Source organism: Rattus rattus, chromosome 9, assembly GCF_011064425.1.
Source record: "Rattus rattus isolate New Zealand chromosome 9, Rrattus_CSIRO_v1, whole genome shotgun sequence".
Classification (NCBI taxonomy): domain Eukaryota; kingdom Metazoa; phylum Chordata; class Mammalia; order Rodentia; family Muridae; genus Rattus; species Rattus rattus.
This window is the reverse complement of record NC_046162.1, coordinates 49,221,424-49,243,225: the sequence shown is the minus strand read 5'-3', so window position 1 is coordinate 49,243,225 and position 21,802 is coordinate 49,221,424. Positions and strand designations below refer to the sequence as shown.

At 46.7% G+C, this 21,802-nt stretch overlaps 2 protein-coding genes across 3 annotated transcripts; one reads left to right on the top strand and one right to left on the bottom strand.

Moving 5' to 3' along the window:
* Nucleotides 1-7,672: 7,672 nt before the first annotated feature.
* Nucleotides 7,673-9,803, bottom strand: Sat2 (spermidine/spermine N1-acetyltransferase family member 2). 2 transcript variants are annotated; one of them, XM_032912060.1, is made up of 6 exons: nucleotides 9,438-9,793; nucleotides 9,231-9,282; nucleotides 8,960-9,043; nucleotides 8,790-8,891; nucleotides 8,483-8,523; nucleotides 7,673-8,047 (listed from the first exon to the last, which is right to left on the bottom strand). In XM_032912060.1, the coding sequence occupies exons 1-6, from the start codon at nucleotides 9,501-9,503 to the stop codon at nucleotides 7,883-7,885; spliced, it is 510 nt and encodes a 169-aa protein (XP_032767951.1). In that variant the 5' UTR covers nucleotides 9,504-9,793; the 3' UTR covers nucleotides 7,673-7,882. The 2 variants fall into 2 exon arrangements, with proteins under 2 accessions (XP_032767951.1, XP_032767952.1); XM_032912061.1 differs by lacking the exon at nucleotides 8,960-9,043 and having other exon boundaries at nucleotides 9,438-9,803.
* A 4,369-nt stretch (nucleotides 9,804-14,172) lies between these two features.
* Shbg (sex hormone binding globulin) lies at nucleotides 14,173-17,405 on the top strand. Its single transcript, XM_032912062.1, is given in 9 exon segments — nucleotides 14,173-14,289; nucleotides 14,454-14,505; nucleotides 14,508-14,544; nucleotides 14,699-14,888; nucleotides 15,165-15,326; nucleotides 15,638-15,797; nucleotides 16,158-16,294; nucleotides 16,606-16,813; nucleotides 17,102-17,405. Coding segments are annotated over 9 exon segments (1,212 nt in total). The 3' UTR covers nucleotides 17,251-17,405.
* Nucleotides 17,406-21,802: the final 4,397 nt, after the last annotated feature.

Sequence of the window (21,802 nt, the reverse complement as noted above, 5' to 3'; positions counted from 1 at the left end):
TTTTGATCCCAACACTTGAGAGGCAGAGACAGGTAGATCTCTATGAGTTTGGGGACAACTTGGTCTACGCAGTGAGTTCCAAGACAGCCATGACTATGTAGAAAGACTCTGCCTAAATAAATAAATAGATAGATACATAGATACATAGGTACATGAATAAATTTTATGTTAAGATGTTTTATTAGTGGGTTGGGGATTTAGCTCAGTGGTAGAGCGCTTGCCTAGCAAGCGCAAGACCCTGGGTTCAGTCCCCAGCTCCAAAAATAAAGAACCAAAAAAAAAAAAAAAAAAGATGTTTTATTAGCAGTAGTCAGAGGAGGACATATCTCTGTGAGTTTGTGATCATCCTGGTCTACTTAGGAGTTTCAGGACAGCCATGGATACTTAGTGACAATGGCTCAAAAATTACAACAAAAAAAAATTTTTTAAAGCCTGGGAGATGTCTCAGTAGGTAGTAGTCAAGCCTGATTAATCTGAGTTCAATCTCTAGGCCCCACACGGTGGAAAGTTAAAAAGTAATTCCCACACATTTTCCTCTGACTGCCACACATAAGCATGTGTACATGGCCACCCACAGAAAATAAATGGAAAACAGTAAAATTTAGCCATTTATAATTCCAGTTCTAGAAGACTGGACATTCCTTCTGGTCTCTGTGGGTATCAGGCACACATCTGGTAGGCACATTCCTACATGCAGACAAAACATTCATGTATGTAAAAATTAAAAAGTCAGGGCTGGAGAGACGGCTTAATGGTTAAGAGCACTGCCTCCCCTGTCCTGGGTTCAATTCCTGGCAACCACATGGTGGCTCAAAACCATCTGTACTGTGATCTGGTGCCCTCTGCTGGCATGCAGGTGTACATGCAGATAAAGCGCTCGTTAAATAAACAAACCTTTGGGGTGGGGAGGGGAGCCTATTAGCCTATTAGGAGCTGACAAGTTAGCTCAGCAAGAAGGGATATTTGTTTACAAGACTGGAAACATCTACAATGTCCTGTGGAGGGGCAAAATTGAGTCCTGGAAGGTATCCTCTGACCTCCACAAGCATGCTATGGAAAGGTTCTTTCTAGATACATACAAAAATACATGGGGTTGGGGATTTAGCTCAGTGGTAGAGCGCTTGCCTAGGAAGCACAAGGCCCTGGGTTCGATCCCCAGCTCCGAAAAAAAAAAGAACCAAAAAAAAAAAAAATACATGTATGTTTTTAATATGCCCTATTAAGCCAGGTAGTTGCAGTGGTGCATGACTTTGGTCCCAGCACTTGGGAGACAGAGGCAGGCAGAGCTCTGAGTTTGAGGCTAGCCTGGTCTACAGAGTGAGTTCCAGGACAGCCAAGGCTAAACAGAGAAACCCTGTCTTGAAAAACCAAAAGGGCTGGAGAGATGGCTCAGCGGTTAAGAGCACCCGACTGCTCTTCCAGAGGTCATGAGTTCAATTCCCAGCAACCACATGGTGGCTCACAACCATCTGTAAAGAGATCCGATGCCCTCTTCTGGTGTGTACTTATATATAATAAATGAATAAATCTTTAAAAAAAAAAAAAGAAAGAAAGAAAAACCAAAAAAGAAAGAGAAGCATAGTAGATGTCTTCTGTAATTCTAACGTTTGAGAGGCAGATAAAATAGGATTGCAAGTTCCAAGCCAGCCTGAGAGACATAGCAGACTCCAAACATACTAAATAAATAGAAGTAATATGCTGGGGGCTTGAGAGATGGCTCTGAGGTTAAGAGCACTGACTGCTCTTCCAGAGGTCCTGAGTTCAAATCCCAGCAACCACATGGTGGCTCACAACCATCTGTAATGAGATCTGATGCCCTCTTCTGGTGTGTCTGAAAACAGCGACAGTGTACTCATATGTGTAAAATAAATTAAAAAAAAAATTCTTGGGCTGGAGAGATGGCTCAGTGGTTAAGAGCACCGACTGCTCTTCCCGAGGTCCTGAGTTCAAATCCCAGCAACCACATGGTGGCTGACAACCATCTGAAATGAGATCTGATGCCCTCTTCTGGTGTGTCTGAAGATAGTGACAGTGTAATCATAATATATAATAAATAAATAAAATATTTAAAAAAATTTCTTAAAAAAAAAGTAATATGCTGTTAGAGGGCAGAAGGCCTACTATTATTATTGTTATTATTGTTGTTGTTGTTATTGTTATGGTTGTTGTTATTACTATTACTTTGTGTATGTGTGTGTAGTGTGTGCCTGATGTTTGTATGTGGGAGAACAACTCTGTGGAATCTAGATTATAGAGTGAAACTGAGGCCAGTCTGTTTAACTTCATGAGACCCTAACTCAAAACTAAATGCCGCCATGTATGTGTTTAGCTCAATAGTGGAACACTTGCCATGGCAGATGTAAGACCCTAGGTTCAATCATGAAAAGGCAAATATTACGTACTTTCTCTCACATCCAGAATTTATATTTAAATGCACACACACAGGGGCTGGAGAGATGGCTCAGTGGCTAAGAGCTCTGACTGCTCTTCCAGAGGTCCTGAGTTCAATTCCCAGCAACCACATGGTGGCTCACAACCATCTGTAATGGGATCCAGATCCAAAACCTTCTTCTGGTGTGTGTGAAGACAGCTACAGTGTACTCACTCTACAGTGTACTCATATACATAAAATAAATAAAAATCTTTAAAAAATGCACACACACACACACACACACACACACACACACACACACACACAATGATGATGGAAGCAGACTGTGAGAGAAGACGGACCCTTAATGGGAAAGGAGGTAATGACAGTACTGAGGTTTTTCTCACTGAAGCTAGATTCAACAGCATATATACACATATGCTGATATACAGGACATGGAAATGAGAGAGACTCTGAGGAGAAGAGCACCAGCATAGGAAAGAAATGGGTGAAGACTGTGGACAGGTATATTATGAGCAAGGTAGCACATGTATTGTGGTACAAGTACACATGTATTTGATGTGTTAATTAAAACAAAAAATATCCAAACAGGCTTGAGAACTTCCAGAAAGCTGCACATAGGCAGTTTTCTGGATGATGGCCCACCTGGACCTCGTCAGGATGCTCCAACTTAACGCTCCTGCTAATTCTGTGGGCCATTCTAGCAGATTCACTGGATCTGAAGACAGGCTGTGGTAACCTGATTTATAACCAGTTGGTCAGAAGCGTTGCTAAAACAATGACTGGGACTTGACTTTGGCACCTGAACTCAATGATAGAGGCAATTGTGGAGAGTGAGCCCATAACCTGTGGGAGCTGCGCCCTCTCCAGGCAGGTGGTGTTAAAAACAATTGAGTTCAACAACTTTCAACACTAACAACGATTAGTGCTAGCTGTGCTTGGTCTCTGTGTGCACGCAGGTGTGTGTACTTCATGTGCTTGCATGGGTGTGGAGGTTAAAGACCAAGGCTGAAGTCTTCCTCGATTAACTTTCATTTCTTTTTAAGTTTTATTATACTTATTTGTTGGGGCAGACGTACCATTGCATGACTATTAAGAGCCAACTCAGGCCCTCAGACAGAATCATCTCAACAGCCTCCCCATCTTATTCATACATTTGGTTGTTTTGGTTGTCTTTTGTTTTCAAGTCATGGTCTCTCTACAGAGCCCTAGCTATCCTGGAACTCACAGAGATCCACTGGCCCCTACTTCTGGAGTGCTTGACTCAAAGACATGCCTGACCACCCTTGGTACTACCATATTTTTTTGAGAAAGGATCTCACAATGAACCTGTATCTCACCCATTTCATGAGTCCCTGTCTCCACCTCCCCAGCACTGAGATATCAGATGCACACTACAGTACCAGTCTTTTATGCAAGTGATAGAGACTCAAATGCAGGTCCTCATACTTCCAGGCAAGGATTTTACTGATGGAACCATCTTCTTAGCCCCTTCTATAATTGTTAAGGTCACAACAGTGTTCTGTTAATGAAGGTGATAGGAAAAACTGAATTTGGATCTTGTTCTCTTCGCTGAGTTGTATTTTAAAAAATAATCAGAGGGCTGGAGAGATGGCTTAGTGGTTAAGAGCACTGTCTGCTCTTCCAGAGGTTCTGAGTTCAATTCCCAGCAACCACATGGTGGCTCACAACCATCTGTGATAGGATCTGATGCCCTCATCTGGTGTGTCTGAAGAAAGCAACAGTACACTCATATACATAAAATACATAAATCTTTAAAAAAATAATCAGGGGCTGGAGAGATGGCTCAGTGGTTAAGAGCACCGACTGCTCTTCCAGAGGTCCTGAGTTCAAATCCCAGCAACCACATGGTGGCTCACAACCATCTGTAATGGGATCCAATGCCCTCTTCTGGTGTGTCTGAAAACAGCTACAGTGTACTTGTATACAAAATAAATAAATAAATCTTTAAAAAAAAAAATCAGAAAGGGTTGGAGGGATGGCTCGGTGGTTAAGAGCACTGACTGCTTTTCCAGAGATCCTGAGTTCAATTCCTAGCAACCACATGGTGGCTCACAACCATCTGTAATGAGAACCAATGCCCTCTTCTGGCAAGCAGGTGTACGTGCAGAAGGAGCACTCACATATATTAAATAAATAAATATTTTTTAAAGTTAGATGATTTTTTAAATATTGGGTATTCAATCCAGAGGAGTATATCTGTTGCAGAATCCAGGAATTGGGAAGGTATGACTTAATGGTCTTTTTAAAAAATATACTTATTTTTATGTATTTTACCTGCTGGTATATGTCCGTGCGAGGGTGCCGGATCCCCTGGAACTGGAGTTAAAGACAGTTATGAGCTCCATATGGGTGCTGGGATTTGAACCTGTGTCTTCTACAAGAGCAGCCAGTGCTCTTAAGTGCTAGATCACTTTCTAGCCCCTTGGTTTTTGTTTATTAAGACAGAGTTGCTTCTGTGGTTCAGGCTTGCCTAGAACGTATTGTGGAACCCAGGCTAGCCCTCTAACTCATCCTCCTACCTCATCTTTCCAAGTTCTGGAATCACAGATGTGAGTCGCCATGTCTGCCTCGAGGAGGTAGGATTTCTGTTGTTTAAATGATTTGTCATACATTTAACTTAATGGTGTTTTGCCTGAACATATGCACACGCACCATGTGTGGGCCTGAGGCCCAAGTAGATGGATGTCAGACCCGCAGGAAGTGTGGTCCAGCGAACCAGAACCTGACCCTTCAGAAGAACATAAGCTGTTTCTAGCCGCTGAGCCATTTCCCCTGCCCTCTACATTGAAACCAAACCCAGGGCCTATCAAAGACTAGGCAAGTGCTCTTCCTAGCCCCAGCTACACAGTTTTTAATTTTATTTTATTTTATTTTTACATTCTTTGTCTGCATTTGTCCCTGCACACCAGAAGAGGGCATCAAATCCCACTATAGACATTTGTGAGCTGGGTGCTGGGAATTGAACTCAAGACCTCTGGAAAAGGTCAAGACCTCTAAACCTCTGAGCCATCTCTCCAGCCCCACAGTGCATTGCTCTTTTTTTTTTTTTTTCTTTCCTTTTTCTCTTTTTCCCTCCAAGACAAGGTTTTCCTGTGTAGCCCTGGCTGTCCTGGAACTGGCAGTGTTGTTGACCAGGCTGGTCTCAAACTCAGGGATCTGTCTGCCTCTGCCTCCCGAGTGCTGGGATTAAATGCCTGTGCCACCGTGCCTGGTTTTAAAAATCTTTTTAGTTCTTTTTTTCGGAGCTGGGGACCAAACCCAGGGCCTTGCGCTTCCTAGGTAAGCGCTCTACCACTGAGCTAAATCCCCAGCCCCAATCTTTTTAGTTTTATTTTGAGACAGCATTTCCCCCAAATCTCTAAGAATTCTCAAGTCTTCTGCCTCACCCTCCTGATTATCTGGGATTACAGACCTGCATCACCAGGCTCCATCCTAGATGAATTGATTTTGTTTTGTTTTTTTCTCTTCTTTTTTTCGGAGCTGGGGACTGAACCCAGGGCCTTGCGCTTGCACTGAGCTAAATCCCAAACCACCCCCCAATTGTTATTTTTTTTTTTTTTTTTTTTTTTTCAGAGCTGGGGACCAACCCAGGGCCTTGCGCTTCCTAGGCAAGCGCTCTACCGCTGAGCTAAATCCCCAACCCCTCGAATTGTTGTTTTTAAATGTAGTCTTTATTATGTGTATGGGTGTTTTGCTCATGTGTATATCTGTGCACCATGAGCATGCCGTGCCCATGCACTACTAGAATGAGCCATGGCATCTTTGTCTCCACACACAAATAAATGAAAAAAAAAAAAAACCAAAAACCTAAAAAAGGAAGGCTGGAGAGATGGCTCAGCAGTTAATAGCACCGTCTGCTCTTCCAGAGGATCAAGGTGCAATTCCCAGCAACCACATGGCACCTCACACCCATCTATACCTCCAAGATCTGACACCTCCACACAGACATACATGCAGGTAAAATACGAAGGCACATAAAGGGAAATAAATTATTTTTTAATTAAAAAAATAAAAAAGGACAAGGGCCAGGCCCTGGGCATGTAGCTCAGTTGGTAAGGCACGTGCCCTCCTAGCAGGCATTAGCCAGCCCCTCGTTCCACCCCTCACAGCTCCGTGAGGTGGGCGTGGTGGGAGAGCTGCAATCTCTGCAGAGGATCTGAAGGCCAAGGTCGTTCTCCGCTACACAGGAGTTGGAGGCCTGTCTGGGCCAGAGACTGTCTCAAAACAACACAAAAGAGGACTGAGGTGGTGGCAACACTTTTAATCCCACACTCTCAAGGCAGAAGTAGTAAATCTGGGAGTTCTAGGCCAGCCTGATGGTCTACACAGTGAGTTTCAGACCAGCCAGAGCTACGTAGTGTAGACCACGTCTAAAAAGAGTGTAGGAAGGGGGGCTGGAGAGATGGCTCAGTGGTTAAGAGCAGGTCCTGAGTTCAATTCCCAGCAACCACATGGTGGCTCACAGCCATCTGTAAAGGGATCAGATGCCCTCTTCTGGTGTGTCTGAAGACAGCAACACAGTACTCACATATAATAAATCTCAAAAAAAAAAAAAAAAAAAAAGAAGGAAAACAACCTGTTTATTGTTTCCAGTGTCTTAAAGATTTGTTTTGCTCTTGTTTAATGTCAAATTAGTAATAAGAATATAATTTATTTTTAATGAAACAGGTCTCACTTTTGCTGGTGGGCCCGGAACCCACCCCTGAGCTTGAGATTTTCATACTCCTGACAGCTTCCCAGTACCGTGCCACCACACCTACCTGTTAGAGGTTGATTAGTTAAGGGGAGGCAACTGCTCCTTCCCAGTGTCCCTTGAGATGCTGACAGCAGCTTGGGGGCTGTGACCTTTAACATGTCAGTCCTAAAATATCTTTGGGTTCCGAAGATGACTGCCAAGCCTGACATGCCATTGCCTATGCTCTCTTCTTCTTTTTTCTAACAGGCTAGAGCCAAGACTAGGGTGTCCAGAGTCCTTGGGGCCCACCACTACCCCTGCCTTTTTGGCTGTCCCAGCCCTCATCAGAGCAATATTTTTTTTTTTTAAAGATTTATTCATTTATTATATATAAGTACACTGTAGCTGTCTTCAGATACACCAGAAGAGGGCACCAGATCTCTTTACAGATGGTTGTGAGCCACCATGTGGTTGCTGGGAATTGAACTCATGACCTCTGGAAGAGCAGTCGGGTGCTCTTAACCGCTGAGCCATCTCTCCAGCCCCAGAGCAATATTCAAACAGAAGGGTTTCAAAATGGCTGCAGCAGCATATCCTCTACCCATCAGGGTAAAGTAGGTATTTTATTTGTGGTCCCCAACAAGGCTTCCCCTGCTTGCTTCCACTCTTTCTATACTTTAGAAATCTGCATCCTGGGAGGCTCTGAGTGAGTGTCTGTCCAGGTCAGTGCCTGTGAATCTTAGGAACTCCAGATGGTAACCCCAAAGAAGAGAGAGAGGGGGGATAAGTCATCATCCGGCCAACTCCCTCATTGCCTCTCCTTCAAATCGAAAGGAGAGCCAGCCTTCCGATTCGGTCAGATCTTGAGCCCCTAGAAACTTGTACAAGTTCACGGCCTTCTTGTTCCAGTTCAGAACTGCCAGGCGGAACTGGGAGCACCCCTTACGCAGAGCAACCTGTAGGAAGACATACACACTTACTGCCCAGGGCTCAAAGAGAATGGCTGGGGTTGGGGATTTAGCTCAGTGGTAGAGCGCTTGCCTAGGAAGCGCAAAGGCCCTGGGTTCGGTCCCCAGCTCCAAAAAAAAAAAAAAAAAAAAAAAAAAAAAAAAAAAGAATGGCTGGGCAGTGGTGGTGACACACACCTTTAATTCCTGCAGAGGCAGGCAGACCTCTGAGTTTGAGGCCAGCCTGGTCTACAGAGCAAGTTCCAGGACAGTCAGGACTACACAGAGAAACCATGTCTTGAACTACAAACAACTAAAAGAAGAAGAATCTTTCTCATGCCCTCATTCAGCCTCAAACCCTCAGGTTTTGTTTGTTTGTTTGGCTGACTGGCTGTCTTTTGTTTGGGGACGTAACTAGTTTGTAAGCCCCACCCCTTTGCTCACCTCAGCCACCTTTTTGATTATTTTGGTACCAATCCCTTGACCTATAGTGGAAAAAGGGACAGGAGGGATTATTATTTGAGTAGAAAGAGTATCAAAGGAGGGTTGGGGATTTAGCTCAGTGGTAGAGCGCTTGCCTAGCAAGCGCAAGGCCCTGAGTTCGGTCCCCAGCTCCGAAAAAAAAGAAAAGAAAAAAAAAAAAAAAGAGTACCAAAAGAAGCCATAGGCTGAGATTAGGGAAAGGGAATGGGTCTGAGAACTGTTTGGTAGGTCTGTGGGCACCCTGTCCACCCTTAGCCCCAGCCAGTACCCCGATATTTCGGCATCACATAGATGTCTTCCAGATAAATGTTTCGTCCCGTCCATGTGCTGTAGATGAAGTAGTAGAGCCCGTAGCCCACCACAAGGGACCCTGAAAATGAGAGAGAAGGGTAAGATTCTGGGGGGAAAGACACCGAGGATGCCTGGAGGCTTCCTTACCTTGTGGCTCCCCAGGGGCTGGAATAATCTCTGCCACCAAACAGTGAAAGAAAGGGTTCTCTCCAAAGCCATCTGCTCTCAGGGCTACAGAGATCGGAGGTATGACAAAAAAGGCAGAGGGGGGCGGGGAAGGACGGGAACCTGGATTAAAGCCGGGTCCAGTAGTTACCATCCTAGGAATCCATCCTTCCACCGCCTCATCCACCCCCCAGCCCCAACCCGGATCTCCGCTCCGGTCTCAGTCAGGACCCAGGTGCACAGTCCCACCTACCTTCTTCACTGATCTTCACCTGATGGGACAGTTTCTCGAACTCTGCCAGTTCCTATAATGGGAGTACCAAGACAACACTAAGGCAGGAAGGCCCTGGTGCTCTAAGAACAGGATCCAAAGGTACACCCTCATTTCCCGCTCCCCCCACTCCAGCCAAGCTGCTCCCGGCGCCCCTGGCACCGCTCCCCCGCCCCCCGCAGTCTTCACCCGAATCATCCTCATAATGTCTCCACAATCGCTCTCCTTGGCCTCTCGGATTCGCGTGGAAGCCATCCCGAGCCTCACTGTCAAAAATCAAAGATCAAAGACAATTCCCATGACTGTAGAACCGCAGAAAGGACCTACAGCTCAGGTCTCAAAGGGCTGGGAGCAAGGGGCAGAAGAAATGCTGGGAGCTCCCAGACAGGATTATGGCACCAACCGGTCTCAGCCCGACGGACTAGCCCGCCTGGTGGTCTCTTCTGCCACAAAAGGCCTTAAATGCTGTGCCCTTCCGTGCCTCTCTCCAGCCAATCAGCTTACTGGTTAAGACCATTTTTCCACCCCCACCCCCTGTCCCGCCTCGCCTCGCGGGTCCCGTGACTCGGCTAGGCGCCCGAACTACTTAAGCCTCCTTTTCCAGCTTGTGTCGTTCATACCCCAGGCTTAAAAGCCTCTCCTACTCTGCTTTAGTTAAAATATGCTCCAGTTAGCTGCTTTAGTTTTCACTCTTAGCCGTCTAACCTCTGGGGCACCCGAGACCCTCAGCCGTTTCCAGTAGCTGTCTGTCTTTGGCAGTGGAAGCCTTGTACTCTGCTTCTGGCCGGTTTCCCTCCCTCCCTCCCTCCTTCCCTCCCTCCTTTGATTCTGGGCATTAAATCCAGTACCTCAGGACATGCTGAAAAAGCCCTACACTAGCTTCCTATAGCTGTTTTGTGGTTCATAATGTTGTTCTCAAAGGAACAACGTTTCCACATTAGGTCCTGTAACAAGTCCCGGTAACTAAGAGTAACAGCAGGTCCCTTATTCTCTTTTTCTCCTTTATTTCTGATAGGGCCTTCAGGGAGTGGAAGGTTTTCCTGGATACCTAGCCCAGGCTAGGCTCAAAATTGCTTTGTAGTCAAGGATGACCTAGAACTCCTGATTTTCCTGCCTCTACCTCCCAAGTGGTGGGATTATGTATGTCACCATTATCTGACTTAGCCTCAGACCTTTGGTGTTCTGGGCTCAATACCCCTTGTTCTCCAGTAGCAACTAGGACTACAATCTTGTGCCACCACGTCCACCTATTTTTTTTTTTTTTTTTTTGAGACAGAGTCTCACTCTAACACCCATACTGGCCTGAAACTCATTATGTAGTTGAGGCTCACCTCAAACTCAAAGCAGTCTCCTTACCTCAACCTCCAAAGTGTTTTGGGCTGTAGGTCTGAGCCACCACATCCACTTAGCCTTGAATTCTTCTATTTTCTTTTTCGTGAGTATGCTGTATGTGCACGCGTACATGCAGGTACGTGTGAATGCTCGGGGAGCAAGAAGTCAACGTTGAGTGTCTTCTTCAGTTGCTCTCTCTTTGGGAGAGGATCCTTTCACTGAACCTGGAGCCTGCTAGGCTGGCTGGCCTCTGTACCTCTACCACTCCATCTTCCCCAGCACCAGGGTCACAGGTGTGTGCCACTTAGTCCAGGTGTATTGTGGGTGGCGGGCAATCCAAATTCACGGCTTCCTATTTGTACAGCAAGCCCTTTAACTCTTGAGTCATGGGCTGGAGAGATGACTCCACGGGGTTAAGAGCACTGACTGCTCTTCCAGAGGTCCTGAGTTCAAGTCCCAGCAACCACACGGTGGCTCACAACCATCTGTTTTCTTTTTTTTTTTTTTTTTTCGGAGCTGGGGACCGAACCCAGGGCCTTGTGCTTGCTAGGCAAGCGCTCTACCACTAAGCTAAATCCCCAACCCCGGCTCACAACCATCTGTAATGGGATCTAGTGTGTCTGAAGACAGCTACAGTGTACTCATATACATAAAATAAATAAATAATTTTTGAAAAAGTCTGAAACCGGACAGAGTTGGAGGAAGTGGCACCTCTATTTAAAAAAACCCCACCAGCACCACCAACGAAACTCTTGAGTCATTTCCTCAGCTGAGCCTTGAACTCTGGCTCTGAGCCTCAGTAGCTATGATTACATCTCCCCCACCACACACACACATCTGTGTTTGTTTGTCTTTATGTGTATGGGTATTGAGTGTTTTGCCTGCACGTATATATGTGCCCCACATTTGTCTCAGTAGCCCTCAGAAGTTAGAAGGGGATGCCCATGCCCAGAACCGTGCTTATGGATGGTTTTGAGCTGCTGTGTGGGTTCCGGGGATCAAACTTAGGTCCCCTTAACCACTCAGTCATTGCTCTGAGTCATCTCTCCAGCTGCCATTTATTTGTTTATTTGTTTGTTTGACCTGTATGTCTGCCTGTGTGTGGGTATTGGAGCCCCAGGGAGTGGACAGTTGTGAGAGCTGCCATGCGGGTGCTGGAACTTCTGGAAGAACAATCAGTGCTCTTAACCACTGAGCCATCTCTCCAGCCCCGTGACTTTTTTTTTTTTTTATGTGTTTATTTTCTAGACTGGACAACCTGAATTGGGTGTTGGGTTCTTTTTTTCTTCACTTTTTTTTTTTTTTAATGAGTACACTGTCTCTTGTCTACAGACACACCAGAAGAGGGCATCAGATCCCATTCCAGATGGTTGTGAGCCACCATGTGGTTGCTGGGACTTGAACTCAGGACCTTTGGAAGAGTAGTCAGTGCTCTTAACCACTAAGCCATCTCTCCAGCCTGGGTGTTGGGTTCTTTTTATAACTTTTTTTTTGGAGGGGGGAGAGGCAGAGTCTTTTTTTTTTTTTTTTTTTTTTTTTTTTTTTGGATCTGGGGACTGAACCCAGGGCCTTGTGCTTGCTAGGCAAGTGCTCTACCACTGAGCTAAACCCCCAACCCGGAGAGGCAGAGTCTTACTATGTATCTGTTTATCCTAAAACTCACTGTGTACAGGTTGACTTCAAACTCATAGAGATCCGCCTACCTCTGTCTCCTAAGTGCTGGGATTAAAGGCCTGTGCCACTATGCCCAGCATAACTTTCTTTTTAATATATAATTTAAAGATTTATTTATTTATTTTATGTATGTGAGTACACTGTAGCTGTCTTCAGACACACCAGAAGACAGTATTAGATTCTATGACAGATGGTTGTGAGCCACCATGTGGTTGCTGGGAATCAAACTCAGGACCTCTGGAAGAGCAGTCAGTGCTCTTAACTGCTGAGCCATCTCTCCAGTCCTTAATATATAATTTAAAATTTTTTAATTTTATTTTATGTGCATGGGTGAACCACTTATATGCTGGGTACCTACAGAGGCCAAAAAAGGGTGCTGGGTTCCTTGGAACTAGAGTTATACATAGTTGGTTACAAGCGATCACAGGAGTGATGTGAATTGGACCCCAAGACCTCTGGAAGAGCAGCCTGTGCCCTTTGCCATTGGGCCATCTCCCATCTCCCCAGCCCCCACCTTTTTTTTTTTTTTTTGACAGGGTTATGTAGTCTTGGTTGGTCTAGAAATGGCTGCACAGAAGTGGCTGGCCTCTAACACACAGAGCTCGATCTGCCTCTGCCTCTGCCTCACACATGCTGAGAGACAAGCAGAGTAAAAGTGAGTTTGGTTCTTAGCACCCGGATGGAGAGGCTCACAAACGATGTAACTCCAGCTCCAGAGGATCCAACCTCTCTTCTGACCTCCTCTGGCGCCTGGGGCCTCATCCCATAGACATAATTAAAAATTAATTATTGCTGGCCTGGAACTCCAGTGTGAACCAGGCTGACTCACAGAGATCCACCTGCCTCTGCCTCCCAAGCAATAGGATTAAACCGATGTACAGCTATGCCCAACTAGAAATATTTGTTGTTGTTCCTTGTGCTTCCTAGGCAAGCGCTCTACCACTGAGCTAAATCCCCAACCCCTTGTTTTTTTTTTTTTTTTTATTTTCTCCTTCCTTTAAAAAAAACAAAAACAAAAACAGAAACATTTGTTCCGGTGCATGCATGCGTGTGTGTGTGTGTGTGTGTGTGTGTGTGTGTGTGTGTGCACACGTGTGCAGACCTGTGATCAGAGTCGTTTTCCTCCGTCTGTTGTGTGCATCCTGTGGAATGAACTCAGGTCATCAGGCTTGGCTGGGGATGCTTTTACCCACACCGAGCCATCTACACTCCCACCATTTAGAATAGTCTTTCTGTGTGGTCCAGATTGGCCTTGAACTCATGATTTTGCTGTCTCAACCTTGGGTGCTTGGGTTATAGGCAGATTTCTTCATAGTATCCATTAAACACAAAGAGACAATACTTTCTTGTGAGAGCAACCTCATAGGTCTGGGAAATCTAAGGGAGGCATTCATGTCGGATCCTGGGCATTCTGCCTGCATTGTCTCGATCCTCATTCCCAGCAGCCCCATAGAAGAAGGATTATGTTCCTCATTTAACAGACAAGGTCACTGAAGCACAAAAGTGAAGTGTGTCTCCCTAGGTCAGTCAGCAAGATATCTGGATTCCACACCTCAACATTAGCCTCGACAGAGGATGCTCGTTGCAGACACAGGGAGAATTGTTTCCAGATCTCAAGTGTAACCTAGATAGCCTCCCCTTGTGGGAGGAAGGCTTGGAGGAGCCACACTAGATAACAGTGGAGGACAAGAGATGTTCTCCATAGATGTCCTGGCTGCAGGGGATAGTAGTGGAAGGACTCTGTCCCTCATCTCATCTGCCTTCAGAGGGGCCGCATGGTCAGGGTCAGTGTCCCTATCTCTTGCCCCCCTCCTTCCCCCGGAGCAACCTTTAACCCTCCACCACCCATGTGAGAGGCTACCTACCCCCACTGCTTCTCCTCAGATATTCTGAGCCACTGGGTGGACAGCTGCTAACTATGGAGAAGGGAGATTCTGTGGCCTCCTTGCGTTGCCGACTGCTTCTGTTGTTGCTACTATTGACGCTGCCTCCCACCCACCAGGGACGGACCCTGAGACACATTGACCCTATCCAGGTGCAAAGAAGAACGAGATAGGATTCTCAGCCTCTGTGTGTTTAAATGAACTTGCGTTTTAGCCCTGCCTTTCTCCTCCTCTGCTCCTCTGACCCTGTAACTGTACTTCTGTCTCTGAAATGTCTCTGGTTGGCTTTTTTTTTTTTTTTTTTTTTTCCTGACAGAGTGCTCAGGACTCTCCTGCTAAATACCTCAGCAATGGCCCAGGACAAGAGCCCGCACTGTTCTGACCATTGACCTCACCAAAATCAGCAAGTAAGGGAGCCACTTGGCCTCTTAACCCAGTCCTCTGACCTCCCCTTCCCACCCCGTCTGCCCTCTCCCCTTCTCTATACTCTCTATATATTTTCTCCCAGAACCCTGAAACCCCCACATCCCATCTACAGTCTCCCCTTCCGTGTCCTTCCAGACCCTCTTCCTCCTTTGAGTTTCGAACCTGGGATCCAGAGGGAGTGATTTTTTATGGGGACACCAACACTGAAGATGACTGGTTCATGCTGGGACTGCGGGATGGCCAGCTTGAAATCCAGCTGCACAATCTCTGGGCTCGGCTTACAGTAGGCTTTGGCCCTCGGCTGAATGATGGGAGATGGCACCCGGTAAGAGAACTCTGCCTCCGTGGGGAGGGGTCACCCTGAAGTGATTTGAGGAAGAACAGGAGCATCCCTTCAGCATGGTTCTGTGTCTCAGCAACACAAATCCCTGGGAAAGTAGCTCTTCTTGTCCCCCCTTCCGTCAGATGGGAATCCCAAGGCTGAGTCAGTACGTAAGCGACAGTCTGCGTGAGCCAAGCTTGCATCCTCTTTCGGCTGTGCCAGGCTGCCCCTGAGACAGGCTCCGGGCCCACTCCTTCTGCTTCTCACCACCTCCTGTAGGTGGAGCTAAAGATGAATGGGGATTCACTGCTGCTATGGGTGGATGGAAAAGAGATGCTATGCCTGAGACAAGTTTCTGCATCCCTGACTGACCATCCCCAGCTCAGCATGAGGATTGCACTAGGGGGGCTCCTCCTCCCCACTTCCAAACTTCGGTTTCCGGTAACTATATCCCGGGGCTAAGCTATGGAAATCTAAGTTCAGATTTTAGGGAGGGGGAGTCGAATAAAAGCTACATGGGGAAAAGCTAAACGCTTGCATTTCTTTTTTTTTTTTTTTTTTTTCTTTTTTTTTTTTCGGAGCTGGGGACCGAACCCAGGGCCTTGCGCTTCCTAGGTAAGCGCTCTGCCGCTGAGCTAAATCCCCAGCCCCAACGCTTGCATTTCTGAGGAAATTTGCTACAGCTTGGGGTTCAGATGCCATAATTCCACCTCCCAATAATTTCCCTCCCTTCCACTCCCACCCACTTTTAGCTCGTTCCTGCCCTGGATGGCTGTATACGCCGAGATATCTGGCTGGGCCACCAGGCCCAGCTCTCAACCTCTGCCCGAACTAGCCTTGGGAACTGTGATGTGGACCTGCAACCTGGACTGTTCTTCCCTCCAGGGACCCATGCAGAATTCAGTCTCCAAGGTAGACTTTTGAAACTCTCTTTCTCCTCCAAGGCCAGCTCTGCCTTCTGCTGTCTCTCTTTTTTTTTTTTTTTTTTTTTTTTTTTGTTCTTTTTTTTTGAGCTGGGACCGAACCCAGGGCCTTGCGCTTCCTAGGCAAGCGCTCTACCACTGAGCTAAATCCCCAACCCCTGCTGTCTCTCTTAAACACTATGCTCACCTCTCCATAAAACCCAAATCTTCTTTTTTTTTTTTTTCCTTTTCTTTTTTTCGGAGCTGGGGACAGAACCCAGGGCCTTGCAAGCGCTCTACCACTGAGCTAAATCCCCAACCCCATAAAACCCAAATCTTAAGGCCTGAGGAGGATCATCTCTCCCCCCAGACATTCCCCAGCCTCACGCAGACCCCTGGACCTTTTCTCTGGAGCTGGGATTTAAGCTGGTGGATGGAGCAGGACAACTCCTTGCTCTTGGGACAAGGACAAATTCTTCTTGGCTCACCCTTCACCTCCAAGACCAAGTAAAGGGACAGGGTGGGATGCTGGCTAGATTTAGTGGATTATGGGAAAATGAGGCAAGGGAGGCTTTTGATAGTAGAATGGCTTAAGGGGGCATTGCAATCAGCATGCATGCCTGGGACATATCCACAGAATGTAAACTGCTTTTACCTAGAATGCATGTTTACTTGGGGCTGGAGATTGTTTCATAGAAGTTCAAACCAGGAAGCTGCATGGGAATATAGATCAGAGGCTGAATTAAAGTAGCTAGAGGGACTGTGAGGTCCTGCATTCTTTCCCATCTTAATGCCTGTCTCTACCCCACCCACTGCAGACGGTGGTTCTGTCTTCTGAAGCAGAACCTAAACTAGCTTTACCCTTGGCGGTGGGACTCCCTCTTCAACTGAAGCTGGATGTATTCAAAGTAGCCTTGAGCCAAGGACCAAAGATGGAGGTCCTTTCTACATCTCTTTTAAGACTTGCCTCCCTCTGGAGACTCTGGTCCCACCCTCAGGGCCATCTCTCCCTTGGGGCTTTACCAGGTAAGAAAATGCCACATAAGTATGCTAGCTGAAGGAGAGGGAACACATTCTGAGGGGCAGGAAACCGCTGGGAGGAAAGAGAGGGATGACTTGTGTGTGTGTGTGTGTGTGTGTGTGTGTGTGTGTGTGTGTGTGTTGCTCAAACACAGAGTGCAAGCCTATCATTCATGAGGCCTATGGTTCTATAACTAGAATATAAAACTGGAATAGGAAGGGGGGACGGGGGAGCCAGGTGTACATATATGCTCTACACCATCCTCCTGATGCTCTACCAACCTCCTTCTCTAGGAGAGGACTCTTCTGCTTCCTTTTGCCTGAGTGACCTTTGGGTACAAGGACAGAGACTGGACATAGACAAGGCCCTGAGCAGAAGCCAGGACATCTGGACTCACAGCTGCCCTCAGAGCCCTAGCAATGATACCCACATCTCCCACTAAACCCCTTTGAGAAGTAGGCATGGCTATGCACATCCTTAAATCCAGGAGAGGTGAATTGGGACCTCAAGGTTATCCTTGGCTATATAACATGTTTGAGGCCAGCCTGGGCTACCTGAAACCCTGCCTTCAAAAATAAAAAAGAACTTTGGATGCAACTGACTCTTTTATTCAACAAATATTTACTGTGCTCTGGCAGAGGCAGTAAGGCAAGCAGTGAAATATAAGGAAGAACAAAACAACCATGCTTCCTTTGGATGCTCACAGACCCTTAGGAGAGGCAGGTTTGCTTCCAAGGGCAACAAATGGAAGGATAAATGGAAGTTGTATGTGTTGCAAAAATACACAGAGTTGATGAGGCTATGACATAGTCAGGAAGGTAAAGAGAGTTTTCCTGTGGATGAGAAAAACTTTCTTAGGCTGAGCCTCAGGCACAGGAGCCACAGACACACACGCACACGCACACGCACAGGCACACGCACCCCTTTCTGGAAGCTGCCCTCTTCTCCAACACCCACACTCTGAGACTCCAGCTCCCATCTCTCAAGTCAGTATAGAAATTTGTTGTCTGAGGTCATTCTGGTCTTTGGCATGACCACTGCTGTCCAGGGAAGGGGCAGCAGGGGGCGTGAGAGTGTCACACAGAGATGGTGCAGTCGTTCCAGGAAAGACCAGGAGGGAGCGGAAAAAGAGCTCGGAGTGAAAAGCTTTCCTTGCCCGTGGAAGGCCCGGAGTTCAGTCCCCAGCATGGCCAAAACAGGAGAGAAAACAGCAACTCTCCTAGCTTCGTTTTTGTTGCTGTTCCAGAGGTGTTTGCATTTTTCCACTAAACAAACAAAAAAAGTTTGTAGTGGTTCCAACTGGAAAGAAAAGGCAGAGTCATAAAAATTTCTGCCATCAAAGAGTTTAGGGGGCTGGGATTGGGACTATTGCTCCCGGTAGAGTGCTTGTCTAGCAGCAGGAAACCCTGGCTGGAAGATTGCGTAAAGTGGGCGTGCTTTGTGTAGGTGGAGAAGGACTTCCGGAAGTTCACTGTTACCCTCTAAGAGGCCTGCCGGTACTGAAAGGGACCGGCCTGTCGGGTTTGTTTGTTTGTTGTAGTACTGAGGATGGAATCAGAATGTGTGCACGCTACACCGCCACTCTACCACTAGGACATCTGCAGCCGGAGAGCCTGTTAAAAATCAAAACACACTAGAGCGTTTACCTAGGAAGCGCAAGGCCCTGGGTTGGTCCCCAGCTCTGAAAAAAGAACCAAAAAAAAAAAAAAAAAATCAAAACACACTATGGTAGCCCTCACTCTGCAAGGGAACCTTAATGCCCAAGCCTCAGGCTCCATGTTTCAGCTCTTTTCACATTCATTGTGTCCTAGTTGCCAAGGAGTCCTCACGCTCCAGCCCTGGGTCCCTTCTCTCAGTCTGGTTATGCATCCTTTGCTGGACTAGAACTTGCTATGTAGACCACACATGAAGTCACAAAAATTCTCCTGACTCTGCCTCAGGAGTGAGTGAACCACTATGCCCTTCCTTCCTTATTCAAGAACTTGTAAACCAGTGACCCAGTGAGAATCCCAAAGGTCCAGCCTACAATCTCTCTCTCTCTCTCTCTCTCTCTCTCTCTCTCTCTCTCTCTCTCTCTCTCTCTCTCTCTCTCTCTCTCTCTCTCTCTCTAAGCTGAGAACTGAACCCAGGCAAGCGCCTACCACTGAACTAAATCCCCAACCCTTCCTCTCTTTTTTAGTGAGAATAATATATTTAGTGAGAAGAGGTTTATTTTTACTTTTTTTTTCTTTCTTTCTTTCTTTCTTCTTTTCTTTCTTTCGGAGCTGGGGACCGAACCCAGGGTTCAAAGATCTTGAACACCCCCCCCCACCCAACTCCTCTGCCTCTACTTCTTTTTTTTTTTTTTAATTTTTTTTATTTTTTAAGATTTTATTTTTATTGTATATGAGTACACTGTAGCTGCCTTCAGACACACCAGAAGAGGGCATCAGATCTTATTACAGATGGTTGTGAGCCACCATGTGGTTGCTGGGATTTGAACTCAGGACCTCAGGAAGAGCAGTCAGTGCTCTTAACCACTGAGCCATCTCTCCAGCCCCCCTGCCTCTACTTCTTAGTGCTGTGGGTTAACAAGTTAGTTTTGTGGGGTACTAGAAAGAAACGCAGGGTTGGTTGGTTCGTTGGTTTCTTTCCTTTTTTTTTTTTTTAAGATTTATTTATTTATTATATATAAGTACACTGTAGCTGTCTTCAGATACACCAGAAGAGGGCATCAGATCTCTTTACAGATGGTTGTGAGCCACCATGTGGTTGCTGGGAATTGAACTCATAACCTCTGGAAGAGCAGTCGGGTGCTCTTAACCGCTGAGCCATCTCTCCAGCCCCTCTTTCCTTCTTTTTTAACATTTATTTTATGAGTAGAGTGTTGCTGTCTTCAGACAGACCAGAAGAGGGCATCAGATCCAATTACAGATGGTTGTGAGCCACCATGTGGTTGCTGGGAATTGAACTCAGGACCTCTGGAAGAGCAATTAACGCTCTTAACCACTGAGAGGTCTCTCCAGCCCCAGAAACACAGGGCTTCATGCATAGTAGGCAAGCACTCAACCAACTACCAAGCTACAGCCTCAGCCTCAGCCCCAGGAACCAAAGCCATGGGCTCTCACTCCCTGGACCTACTTTCTCTTCCACAGAGCACATGCCCAGCCTTGTTTCCCCAACTCTGTTTCTGTAGACTCCCCTCCACTCAGCCAGTATCGTGTGCAGAGGAATCTTCCGCATGCCAGGGAGTCCAAACTCGTTCTGGCCCCTGGATTGTGTTCAGGGTCAGCCACCTGTGGCATACTGATTCAATGGACAGATCCTGTGTATCTACCACTGTTCTGGCTTCTGGACACCGAGGCCACACTGGTGAAATAGACACACTCACATAGTATGGTGGGAAGGGAATATTAACCCATACAGGAAACAAATAATACCAGCCAGTAGCAGGTGGCTCATTCCTGAAATCTCAGTTTTTAGGAGGCTAAGGCAAGAGGGTTAAGGCAAGGACAGCCTGGACTACAGAGACCCTGCCTAAAAACTCAAAACAAACCAAAATAATACTTAGGTTGCTATCTCAGTCTATAATCCCAGCACTTGGGATCGGGGGGAATCAGAAGCAAGGACTTCAAGGGTCATCCTTAGCTATATAAATGGAAGGCTAACCTGGAGTATATGAGACCCTATTTTTTTTTTTTTTTTTTTTTTTTTTTTATCAACCAACCAGGCTGGAGAGATGGCTCAGAGGTTGAGAGCATTCGATGTCTTTCTGGAGGATTGGGATTAATTTCTTAGCACCTACATGGTGGCTCACAACTGTCTATGACTCCAGTTCCAAGGAATCCAACACCCCTTTCGGCCTCTATGGGTACTGCACACACTTGGTGCCCTGCAGGCAAAACATCTGTATACAAATTAAAAGTCAGGCTGGGGGTTGGGGATTTAGCTCAGTGGTAGAGCGCTTGCCTAGGAAGCGCAAAGCCCTGGGTTCGGCCCCCAGCTCCAAAAAAAAAAACCAAAAAAAAAAAAAAAAAAAGTCAGGCTGGATGTGGTGTGCACGCCTTTAGTTCCATTACTTGGGAGGCAGAGGCAGGAGGATCCCTTGAGTTCAAGGCCAGCCTAGTGTACATAGTGAGTTCCAAGCCAGCCAGAGCTATATAGTAAGACCTGTCTCAAAACAAACAAACAAAAACTAACAAAACAACTGCCCTAAAACTCGCCATTTCAAACTGTAACTATAAAGGAGACAGGAATCAAGACTAGAGTAGAAGGAGGAAGGAAAGGCAGTAGTGGGAGGGGCATCAATCAGGTGATCAGGAAAGGTCAGTGAGGTAATGTCCCTGGAGCTGAGACCTGAACAAGGAGAAGTTACCCTGCAGGGAGGTCTCAGGTGTTGGCCAGCAGGGAGTGATGAATACACATGGGCATCCATCCAGGAGGGCTGTGTTCTGGGTGGTTGGTAACTTCCTGACTTTGTGTGCTCAAGCTGTCTTAGGGGCTACTTTTCCTCTTCTTCCTCTACCCTGTGCTCTCCAGGACACTATGCCCTCAACCTTTCTTCTGCAGCCTGCCCTAGATTCCAGGATTCCTGACCGAAGTCCAAAGCTGTCTACACTCTTTCATTAAGACTGACTTTGCTTTGACACAGACTTTGCCAAGCCCCCACCAAGGGCATCTACTGGGCCTGCTTAACAGCCCTTGTCTTCTCCAACACCCACCCCCCTCCTCCAAAAGAAAAGTTTCCAGATTTGGCAGCACACCCTGAAGCCCTCAAAGGCCTGGCCTACCCCACTGATTCCACCCTACCACCCTCGACACTGCCTCTCTCTCTCTCTCCCTCCACCCCCCCCGCCCCCCCCTTGCCGTCCTCCCCCAACCCCCTCTTTCAGCTAACATTTATTAGCTGCTGACAGGATGCCAAGCCCTCACTGTGTTAGGTCATTCCACAGAGATTCTAAAGATGAAGAAGTCCTGATAATGTCCCTGTAGCCCTTGGGTGTTGAGAGAGATAC

Coding starts and splice junctions, on each gene's coding strand:
- Sat2 (XM_032912060.1), bottom strand. CDS start 9,503: ATGGCTTCCACGCGAATCCGAGAGGCCAAGGAGAGCGATTGTGGAGAC. Junction 8,892..8,959: donor AGCCCCTGGGGAGCCACAAG/GTAAGGAAGCCT, acceptor TCTCATTTTCAG/GGTCCCTTGTGGTGGGCTAC. Junction 8,048..8,482: donor TAATCAAAAAGGTGGCTGAG/GTGAGCAAAGGG, acceptor GTCTTCCTACAG/GTTGCTCTGCGTAAGGGGTG.